At 35.8% G+C, this 11373-nt stretch overlaps 2 protein-coding genes across 3 annotated transcripts; one reads left to right on the plus strand and one right to left on the minus strand.

Moving 5' to 3' along the window:
* Positions 1-694: 694 nt before the first annotated feature.
* On the minus strand, positions 695-4744 carry LOC105383492 (arylalkylamine N-acetyltransferase 1). Of its 2 annotated transcripts, none has more exons than XM_011553539.3 (5): positions 4543-4744; positions 2886-2966; positions 2257-2422; positions 1533-1747; positions 695-1018 (listed from the first exon to the last, which is right to left on the minus strand). In XM_011553539.3, the coding sequence occupies exons 2-5, from the start codon at positions 2957-2959 to the stop codon at positions 820-822; spliced, it is 654 nt and encodes a 217-aa protein (XP_011551841.3). In that variant the 5' UTR covers positions 2960-2966; positions 4543-4744; the 3' UTR covers positions 695-819. The 2 variants fall into 2 exon arrangements, with proteins under 2 accessions (XP_011551841.3, XP_011551842.3); XM_011553540.3 differs by having other exon boundaries at positions 2886-2976.
* A 4638-nt stretch (positions 4745-9382) lies between these two features.
* LOC125489507 lies at positions 9383-10974 on the plus strand. The gene is made up of 2 exons (XM_048625507.1): positions 9383-10269; positions 10538-10974. Exons 1-2 carry the CDS (start codon positions 10148-10150, stop codon positions 10752-10754), a joined length of 339 nt encoding a protein of 112 aa, XP_048481464.1. The 5' UTR covers positions 9383-10147; the 3' UTR covers positions 10755-10974.
* The last annotated feature ends 399 nt before the right edge of the window (positions 10975-11373 follow it).

The following is an 11373-nucleotide window of genomic DNA, read 5'->3' on the forward strand; positions in this document are numbered from 1 at the left end:
ACTCATGTTAAGAGAGCATTATTGCATTTCAGAAAGATTGCCAACGTTTCGCTTAATATTTTAACAAATTTTATCCAATGACAACGGCGAATACTTTTCTAACTCACAGACGCAAAATGTCCATAGCAAACAGAACAATTTCTTGAATCGTTATTTGATAGACAAACTTGCAGCTTAATGCCCGCACAAAACGACTTACTTCACCTTGGCTTCAAACAGCATTTTTCTTTCCAAAGTGCCAGTTCAAATCGTAACTAGCAAAATGTTTGTTCAGCTTAGCTAACGACTTAACCACGAAAGTTTGATAACGAATAGCAGCTTCTATTACCGGGGATTTTAGTTCACTTTTGTAAAATGCAAACGGTGGTTAAGGTGCTAACTTTTGGGAGGTGAAATATTGGTAAATTGTGCAGGTTTGTTGTAGTTGAAAATATGAGACAATTTTCTTGAATGCAAGCGGTTCGTTTGTACTCAGCCGAAAGAGGTAAAAATTCGAGAGAGTTCCAGATTTATTGAAACAGCATCTGTCACGGGGGAATATTTAAAGTTGCGTGGTTATTTCTACGAAGCTTTTGACGATGTTAGGACTGCTATTTCGTTCAAAACAAACGGTATAACTAGATGCAAGTTGGCATTTAAACTTATAACTTTACGTTTGGCTTCATACCTTTTGGGCTTTTTATTATAAACAAGATTACCTTTTCCTAATAAATCATAATATATTTATATAACTATGAAAAAAAACATTTTGATTACTTCTTACAAAACCGTGGTATGGAAGCATCTGTGTATTTATTTAATTTTATTAATTTTTTACATCTAATATAGTACTTTCAAATAAACTTTATCTTCTAAATGCGGCGGGGGAGGCACTATAACAGGTTTACCATCCATCTTTATATTGCTATAAAGCTCTGTGTACACTGAGTTGAATCCAAGTCTTTCGGCGGACTTAGCTGAATACGCGCTAGAAGTGTCCAATCGAAGCAGCCGTATACCCCGTTCCTTAACGGCTAGTCTGAAAAGAATCACAAAGTTACACAGAAAGAAAAAAAGGTCGTTTTATATCCGGTTCGAAGAACCGTGTACTGTTTTGTACCAGTAACTGTAATTTCTTTAACGGATGCGAAACTTATTGTAGATAAATAACCAACCGGTTGATCGCTGTTATGACATTGATTTAACGCTATAAGATATACAGAATGTTTCGAAACTGGTATAGTAATCTGAAAGAGGGTGAATCAGGGGGAAATTCTGAACCACTTTTTATTTACATTTAGGTGACATGATATTAAAAATAAGTGAATTCGCCATTAGGCTTACTATAACACTTTCGCTTTGATCTGGAAATTGATATCACACGATACAGACATGCTTAGTTGAATTATCATTATCTTTGGTTCTTCGGCAGATATGACCGACCAGCTGCCACTTCAACAAATGATGACCTCCAATAGACTGATAGTAAATGATACCTATCTAATGAAGAATGTACTGTACGTGATTCAAAGGAAAATTTGAGAAAATCTTACTCAGTTCTCGCCACCAAAGCATTCATTATGCCCTTCTTCCTCCAAGGCACGTGAGTCGCAGTCACTTTTATTTCCACGAATTGTGTCTCTTCTGGGTATTTCTCCCACAGCCGGGATCCTATCTCGCGCTGCGTCAGAATGTAAAGAATCTTCTGGAATTTCGGGTTTTTGCAGTTCTTAGTGTGGTTCTGCATTTCTTCAATGACATTAGCGTCCTGAAATACAATGTATCTTGAGTGTTATTGGCAGTTTCTTGGCTCGGGAAGATATGTACCAACTGAAAATTCCCATTACAATGAGATAGAAAGCAGTTAGTGTGTATATAAAAAATGGTATGCCGTATGTCTGGATAAGCAGCAGAATTGATGTTGTAACTTGTAATCCAGATGGGTCATAAGTATAAGTTTTACACAGTTCAGGTGAAAACTGAACACAAATATGAAAGGAAAAGTTTGTGCGTGTGTGTGTTGTGTATGTGTAACTATAACAAGGAGAAGTAAAGCTAACGGGATAATCAAATAAACATATATGATAAAGCTCGCTCCATATTCTCTACGACAGGTTTTGTCTCGGGTCCCGACAAAACTATTCACTATTAAAACTACTGATTAGCTCTGTTAAGTCACTCTCATATTCGATGCATCTCGTCTAGTTTTGTCAAGAGACTGGAGCCGGCCTTAGATGTGCTTAACTAATAACTATAACTGTGAAAAAATTGTCTCACCAAAGGGCAAACCCCGCTGATGATCACCCCCGCAACATTCCCCTCGCGGTCCACGGCCTTGAACGACAGTCCCTCGAGCAGGGAGGAGCCGCAGAACTGGTCCAGCTCCGAGCAGTCCGCACCGAGACCCACCGTGTGGTTCAGAGGCTCATCGAGGTAGAATGTCCTGGGGTATAAAAATAAGTGTAGTTTTGATAGCAGCTACGTTAATATCGGACTGGTCCATAAACTGAAATACAAACTATAAATATAAGCTGATAAATATAGGACTGGTCCATAAACTAAAAGTCGCTTAGCTAGCTATGGAAAGGGCTTTGAGTCTCTATAAAAGATCGTGTGATCCGACAGACAACTAAAGTCATACCTCACCGAGAGTAAGTAAGCTTAAGTCGAGCTGGTCACTGCTTCAATAACCGATAACCGATGGGGCAGACGTGGAGTGGAGCCCGCGACTAGGCAAACGTAGTGTAGGTCGCCCTCCGGGTGACGACTTGCAAAATGTGGTTGGCAATTATTAGATGCGGAAAGCTGTAAATCCCATCCAGTAACGTGATTTGGGAGAGGCATCCAAGAGTGGACTACTAAGTATAAGCTGATGATGAAGACGTGAATTAAAAAAAAAAACTCACATTTTGAGTAGCCTCATGATTTCATCGTGGTCCTCGGGCTTGACCGCTTCCACGGTATATCCATGTTCGGTCATAGTGTTTCTGAAAAAAACTTTAATTCTATACCAATAATTATATACCTACGAATAAAAGAAATAAGCGATACCATTCGATCTACCATTTTTAAATCAAAGCGATAACGTATCAGATTATAAATTATAATACAAAAGACCGGTCAAGTGAAGTGCAAGTGAACCCTAACAAAACCCAAGTTATTCTCATAGGCAGTTCACGATTGATCTCCAACAATAATTTACAGCATATTCCCCCTGTATTATTCGATGGTGTCCATATTCCATTCAGTGATACAGTTAAAAACCTTGGCATATTAATGGATAAGTTTTTTACTTGGGGCCCTCAGATGGAGGCCGTTAGCCGGAAGATTTTTGCGTCAGCAGGTTCACTCAAAAGGTTACGTAATTTTCTACCTACTTCCACCAAGATCGCGTTAGCACAATCACTTCTCCTCCCCGTTCTTGACTACGCCGATGCCAGCTATCCTGATCTCACCGAGGAGCAACTAAACAAACTTGAGCGTCTTCAAAACTTTTGTATACGGTTCATATTTGGCGTATGAAAATATGACCACATCTCCGAATACCGTAATAAACTCAAGTGGCTCCCAATTCGCCTTCGCCGGAATACCCACATTCTTTCACTTCTTTACTCTGTACTGTTCAATCCATGTACCCCAGCATACCTGAAGGAGCGTTTTGGGATGCGTTGTTCTACCCACAGCTGTACCCTTCGTTCATCGCAGAATCTCAGGCTAAATATTCCTGAACATAAAACGAAATTCTACAGCAAATCTTTTACTGTTCAGGCCGTATTGTTGTGGAATGATTTACCCACAGATATTAGACTTGCGCCATCGCTTGCATCTTTTAAAACTTTGCTGAACAAGCACTATCTCAATAAATTATCCTTACCAGCGTAATATATTTATATATATATATATATATATATATATATATATATATATATATATATATATATATATATATATATATATATATATATAATAGTATGTATTTATTTAAGTATATAAGTATGATGTATGTAGTTTATTTATATTACCTATTACTAGGTATAGATTAGGTATATACTTTTGTAATTTTCTCCTTATTATATGTTCTGTTAGTAATTTTTTGCACTTTCCCCTTTTCTTGTATAGTTTCTCTCCTCCGAGGTAGTCTGGAAGAAATTACTCTTAGTAATAAGGCCGCCATTTGTACCGTCTATATTGTACATTTCCTTGTGTAATTTATGTTTGTGTGTGCAATAAAGAATTATCTATCTATCTATCTAAACTTTAAAATGTTTAATAATAACATATCTCAATGTACATCTCAATATACACTTCATATAAAAATGAGCATTCACCTTTAAAATATTTAACCTCAAATGTGATTTTCTCATGGTCAAAGTCAGACTGATTATTTTATTTGTATCTATTGTGAGCTGCGTACTCGTATATCTACACAAAGTAAAAGGCCAAACACCATACCGATAAAAAGTTATAAGTAGGTACTTACATATTTATATTCACGTCCCTATTTGATTTCCTATCAATTAATCTACAGGGTGTTAATAAAATAAATACTTTGTATGTACTCACCAGAATAATATTTATTTCCAAATTCAGATATTCAAACTGGTAGTTCAGCCGGCTTGTTCACAACAAAATCAACTATAAGTTAGTAAGTTTATCGATAAAGCAATCACTGTACAAATCACCAGTGAGTATTTACTGATAAAAAATATTATCTTTAAAATACCAGACACCTAACTTCAGCGCGAGACGTGATCATCTATCGAAGGTTACACTGTCTGTGAGAATACCCAATAGTACCTATGTTTACCAAAATACACTTAAGTATATTATATGCATTAGCATAATAACAAACATGTATAAATTATCCCCGCACCACAATCTCCTAAATCGCTACGGTTTACATCTCAATGTTGTGCATAGTGACATAACATTATAAAATGTTTTTGGATAATAAACGAAATAAATAAAAAATAAATAACTTGTACGATTTTGACAGCTAGGCGGCTTTATCTGAGTTGTCGCAATTGTATGGTGGTACCAAGGTGGTACTGAGGTCTATGTCCCGATCAACCAATAGCAACTGCGCAACAGCTGTTTCGACATCACCGCAGATTTTTTTCGAAGCGCCTGACTATGTTTTTCAATTCAGGTACAGCTATGAAACTTACAAATATTACTAATATTATACGATGGTGATGAGTGAAGGATGGGATTTTTACACTATAATATAATCATCATCGGGTCCTGGGATCCCTAATCTGGGACATAGGGCTCGAAGTGTAGATTTCCACTTTGACTCATAATATAATACTATTGCAAAATAAAAATAAAACTATGTGTTAGTTTGTGTGTGCCTAACCTCTATGATCATTTACGATCACTGAAGCTGGTTCGACTACGGACTTTCCACCGAATATGTTAAATCTTAATTAATAAGTAATAGTATCAATACGGTGCCCTTACTTACTTATTGTGTCCCCACAAAGCGCCCGAGTTACAACAATAACGTTTGATTGAGGTCGGTTAATTATTCAATCCATGTAGTCCCTCGGGTCCAAATACTGACAGTTCTGTGGTATTGCCCCCGCGGCCCTGAGCAAATTACAAATGCGTCAAAGTGGGTAATAATCTATGTGTCAAAGTGACACGTTAGAGCAAGCAATTAAGACTTAACGATAGGTAGCTTGATTGGGTTGAATTTTATGACGTTTCATAAGAATTTTCTTAAGTTATATACTTTTAATTCATGTCTAAAATTATGGATTTCAAAAAATATGTCCTAAACGCCGAAATAATTATGTAATGTACATTTTAAAGAATAAATAAGTACATAAAATATATGATATATTAGCCCCAATTTCTCCATAGTCGGTTATCTAACCGACTGGTATTAGTTCATCAAATATAACGTCATCTCCATATAAAATTCTTGACAGATGTGTCAAAAGTCAACTACCAATACCTACCTGGTTATGCTCTAACCGACTATAGAGAAATTGGCACTTATGCTATTAGAACCTGTATGTTTTTTTCTCTATAGAAATTCCCATGCGGCATTCCCATGTCTGTGACAATTCAAGCAAAGAAAGTTATTAAGTAAAGTGCACAATAAGTAGAACATTTTGCTTCGGAAAATTATTCAAAATTTCCACCTTAACTTTAAGCGTTTGAGAAACCATTCCAGTAATGATACTCGGGAGGTTTGCGGCGTCTGGAGCCTTAACTCAATTAACACAAGAGTTAAATTCCCAACTCCGGTACTTTAGTAAGTTTCGCACCGCGTCTTCTTAATGTATAATGGTATTAAGGTAGCATTTAAGTGAGATGACTCGATGAGCATAGCTAATGAGAACCAGTAAATCAGGTACTTACCTAACATTTTTAAAATACTGTTATCGAATAAGAGACCAGAGCCGCGAGCACAGGATTCGAAACCTCGTTTACGTTGCGTATCGTCTACTGTCACTGTCAAAATGTAAAGCAAATTTGTTAGTTCCAAAAGTGACATTTGTTTTTTTCCATGTTAGGTAGAATTTCACCAAAGGTTAAACATATTTAGTAGCCTGTCATACGTCTGTCAGTTAGTACAAAATGTATTTAAAATTTGATTTAAATACTATTTTATATACGTTTAGCGTTTGGTAAAAGTGACGCTCAGTGTAGTTTCGAAAATAGTATCGAATCCTGTGATCGCGCTCCTGGTTTCTAGAATGATTCTTTCTACGGAGGTGGATTTCATGACCTCTACTAGTGTAGATTGTAGATAGAGAGACAGCAGATTATTATTGTGTACACAAAAACGGGACGAAATGAAATAACTTATTATAACATAAACGTAAATCGGTCTTATCACTAAAATATATTTCTTTGAGTCAAAGTTTCTTCCGGAGCACAATATATTTACTTTCCTGAATAGTCCCTCCTTCCTGTCAGTCCACTCTGCCTTTTTATAGGCTGAATTTTTTTTCAGTACCTAGAGATAAAATTAAGTAAGTAATCTAGGGGGCTTCTGAGCCATATTAGAACGGCTTTGAAATCGGGCACGCATTTCCTCGATGGTACTGTCAGCAAAAGATATATATGTGGGCCACGCCAGCGCAACCTTTAGGTTGAGTAAATTACACCAATTACATGTAACTTATCACTCGTCAGTGGATTATATAATTTAAGTGTTTGCGCTGGGTTGTGGTAATATAGCTCTTTTGCTAACTGTACATGGACTTTATTAGGAATTTGAATCCTCGTAGATAAATAACCCTATTAATTATTCGGATTATACGTTAATACGTGCATTATAAATTGGTACAAATGATCGGCAATAAGGGGCGTACTGACTCGACTCTCGCAATAATTTCATACAAAATGGCGGGTATAAAATTTTATTCTTTTGAACACAAACGTGCTGGCTTTGTTGGAAAATTTTATTGCAAACGATATAAAATCTTTCACCCTGATCTTTTAATAAACTTTTATAATATTTTTTATTCCAACGGATGCTTAAAATCATGTCGTTCATTTGTTTTTTTTACTTCATAAGGTCTTCATGACATGCTCTCAAAACAGTATACCTCATCACCTTGCTAGTAAAATGAAGTGCACTGACCTTGTTCTCTTTTCATCAGAAAATACGTACATACAAATCAAGTAAAACAAATAAAAACATACGTATACAAATAGCTTTCGTAATTTAAATTATAAAAGAAAAAAAATATATCAAAACATTTAACTTTAATAGGTACCTTTATTTATGGCAGCGAACATTGTTGATATTGTTAAAAAGTTTACTTATGATAATGGCGTTTACTTGCTTGTGTCATCAAAGAACCACCCTGATTTCCTTTATAAACCACAGGGTGGAAACTTATCAATAAACTACCATTTGACATGTGTTTTTCAGGCGATTCCTAAATTGTGCCCCCTACCAAAGTTGCTTAGAATATTATTACAACACCCTCAACTAAACATAATTTTTGCAACCTACTCAAGCGCTGCACAATATCTGACAACTTAGTAAAATCTAACCACTTATTCTGCAAATAGCTCGCTTGAAAGCTAATGGGCTAACTTAGGTCATAAAATGATTTAAAGACGTAGAGGCAGTTTCCTGTATGATATCTTTATAGGTACTTAAGTTTTTAATTTACGACTACAACTAGGAGCACTTTCTACAGCCTAGCTAGACTGTATGATGCCTAGATAGTAAATTCATATAAAAGTGAATTGTAGCAGACGAAATTTGGCAATTTTTTATTTTGAAAATCATGGAAGTCATAATAAGTAGCGTAAGTAACTCCTTTTAAGTGCTCTAAGCACCTGTGCCATAAGAGCGGTTTCTTCTGGCACAGGTGCTTAGTGCACTTAAAAGGAGATTCCAACCTTGTAATTGATTACCTACCTATGGCTAAAGAAATAAATATTTTTGTATTTTTTGTATTGTATAAGTACTTATTACTTCCATGGTGAAAATACACTCACGGGCAATGAAAAGGTTCCACCTGCCATTTAAGTTTCTTAATGTCACTGGAACTTTTTAATTGCTCGTGGGTGTAGTATTATATAACTTACCGCATATATGTATATAGTTAAGGCTAGGCTCCATGAGTCTGTTGCGTCGTTGCAGCGTCGTCGCTATGACAGTTCCTTTGGAATGACGCGACGACGTAGACGATGCGACGCAACGCACCAATGGGACCTCACACTAATGCAGCTCATGAGAAAGTCCGATAGAGTTTTGGGTTTTAATTTTTTTTACAAAGTACTTATTAACCAAATATGTATATATATTTATTTTGTACATGGGTTGTTTGCTAAATAGGAATATAAATGCTGTACTGCTCTGGAATGCTCTTCCTGAGGACATAAGACGTGCACCTTCTGCAGCTTCCTTCAAAGAAAGGGTTAAGAGGCACTACCTAAATTCACTGCCTTAGTTGAATATATTATTGCTGTACATATATCATTATGTATTATTGTATGTAAGTATAGGTATAATAATATATATTATGTATTTATTTATTTATTTTCTTGCTGTATTTATTTATTTAGTGTATGTAGTGTTTAAGTAGTGTATTATACACTTGCACCTCAGCTACCTCTAATTCTATTTCTATTTTCTTTTATAACTCTCTTCCATCCAAAGGTTGTCTGGTAGAGATTGCTATAAGCAATAAGGCCGCCTTTTTGTACTGTTTTTATTTTTAAGTTTTTTTTTTGTATGTTCTATTTTGGTGCAAATAAAGAGTATTAGAATAGAATAGAATAAAATTTTATTTCAGACCACGTCCATAAAACATTGTATTGTATTGTATTGTATTGTATTGTATTGTATTGTATTGTATTGTAAATGTAGTTCTGAGATTATTCGCCTAACTTAAGCATTAATGGTTTACCCAATTTAACATTTCGACCCTGTATCAATGTATATTCCTTAGTATATTGTATTTTGCATTCATTGCATTGTGCACAAGACTACTGTTGGTAAATACCGGTATGAAGTTATTTCGTTGCACATTATTGGTTTGATAAGCAAGACCTAAGTAGTCGAATCTTCAAAATGTTTTGCAGTCAAAAATATTTATGGATTACAATGTTTGTATTATTTTTACATTTTACTTATCCTGTGGAGAGTCAATACTACCATTATGAAGAAGAACAACCTTTTTTTCTAGAAAGTATGAATTATTTTTTTATGTTTTATATAGCAAACCTTTGTAATTTCTGTAAAACATTCGTTACGTTTCATTTTATTCTATTTAGTACTGTAATATAATTATTATGGTTAACTTATGCCTCTGCCTACCCCGCAAGGGAGTACATTAGTACAAGGCGTGACTGCATGCTTTTTTTTTAACTTTTAGCGTACCTATTAACGTACATATATCGTAGTTAATATAACTTAATCATGATCGCCATATATAATAGTATAATATAATAATATGAATACCTATGAATCGTTAATGCCCCTAAATCCTTGGTACTTTTACCAATGCCATTATATTTTATAAACTGTCAGAAAACCTCTAATTTTCGTACGCAAAATACCTAAATTTAATACTTAACCAACTTTTTTTCAGATATTCAACATATACATCCCCGAACTTACATATTCAGGTCAGGACCGTCTAAAAAGTACCAAGATGGAGTGTTGGTTGAAGGCTTTCACTCCACTATGTTGGTGGTCAAGCTGATCACTTCAACTGTGTACGAGCCTTATGAACCGATCGCGTATAACATCTTCAAGGCGCCACTTTATACGAAATCCTATAGGTGGCTGGTTAGGCATGTGGACTTGTAAGTAATAAGGATTATGCTAGGGTTTGCTTTTTACTTACTTACTCCGCTGGCTCAGCGACCCGAAGTGGATCTTGGCCTCAGACACAAGAAGTCGCCACTGGTCTCTATCCTGCGCAGTCGCTCTCCAGTCGCCTGCCTGTAGTTAGCGCAGGTCCTTGCATTTTCATCTTTAACCTCCTTATTATTACGGGAAACCTTTATAAGGCAAAGCGATGCGTAAACGAATAACAAAATGTCTCTACTAAATCTCAATATTTTATTCCAGATGGAGCCACTTCCTAGCAAGACAAGGAGTCTACCCGAGCACGCACCAACTGCACGCCAACAGATACTTGTATAATGACCGGAAACTACCGGGTTTTATTAAGTCCCTACTTTTTTTTGTTAATAAAAAAAGTTGGGAAGAAGAGGAGCTGGATGAGCGATTATTCGCGACCGTCGCGAAGAAGTTTATTGACACACCAAGAGAGCCTAGAGGATAGGTTTATCTTACATATTATACATATTTACTTTTATGTAAAAATAGATAAATGTGTGCTAAGTACTTTTTCTGTATTTCTTAAGTGAGAGTTTATTCTCCTCCAAAGAGAGTCGCAAACCAATCGCAAACTGTCGGGTTCCCCTCATCTCGCCTAATCTTTATTGCCCTAAACTAATTTCGCATAACTCGTAAGGTCTAAACTTTTTTGGTAGAATCATCACTTCGCCAAGACTTATGTGGCATAAGACTCGTTTCGTCTAAAACTCTTTTGGCACAAACTTGAAACACCTAAGTCTCGTTTGCTCAAATTGTTCGTATTGGTATAATCTTGTTTCTCCTAATATTATCTTAGTAAATACTATATTAAGTATATTGTAAATGCACAAATTGTGGTATTTTTCTTTTACATCCCAAAAATTACGATATTGAATGATCAAAATATCGAAAGTGAATGACCATTATGATGATTACAAACGCCATTAAACCCCACGGGATCAAAACCTAAAGATAGGTGCGACGACGAGCAAAGCGAGGAGGAGCGTGTTAGGTGCACATTATCGTCAAAAGCAAAGCGGAGCGTTTCCCACATAGCAGCCACAATACAAGGCACCAGTTTGCGC

Source organism: Plutella xylostella, chromosome 14 (assembly GCF_932276165.1).
Source record: "Plutella xylostella chromosome 14, ilPluXylo3.1, whole genome shotgun sequence".
Classification (NCBI taxonomy): Eukaryota; Metazoa; Arthropoda; class Insecta; order Lepidoptera; family Plutellidae; genus Plutella; species Plutella xylostella.

What these genes read in the sequence shown, in the direction of transcription:
- LOC105383492 (XM_011553539.3), bottom strand. Translation starts at nt 2,959, where the DNA reads ATGACCGAACATGGATATACCGTGGAAGCGGTCAAGCCCGAGGACCAC. An exon ending in ATCATGAGGCTACTCAAAAT is followed by an intron (nt 2,423 to 2,885) that starts GTGAGTTTTTTT and finishes TTTATACCCCAG; the next exon opens with GACATTCTACCTCGATGAGC. An exon ending in GCTTTGGTGGCGAGAACTGA is followed by an intron (nt 1,019 to 1,532) that starts GTAAGATTTTCT and finishes GATTCTTTTCAG; the next exon opens with ACTAGCCGTTAAGGAACGGG.
- LOC125489507 (XM_048625507.1), top strand. Translation starts at nt 10,148, where the DNA reads ATGTTGGTGGTCAAGCTGATCACTTCAACTGTGTACGAGCCTTATGAA. An exon ending in CTGGTTAGGCATGTGGACTT is followed by an intron (nt 10,270 to 10,537) that starts GTAAGTAATAAG and finishes ATTTTATTCCAG; the next exon opens with ATGGAGCCACTTCCTAGCAA.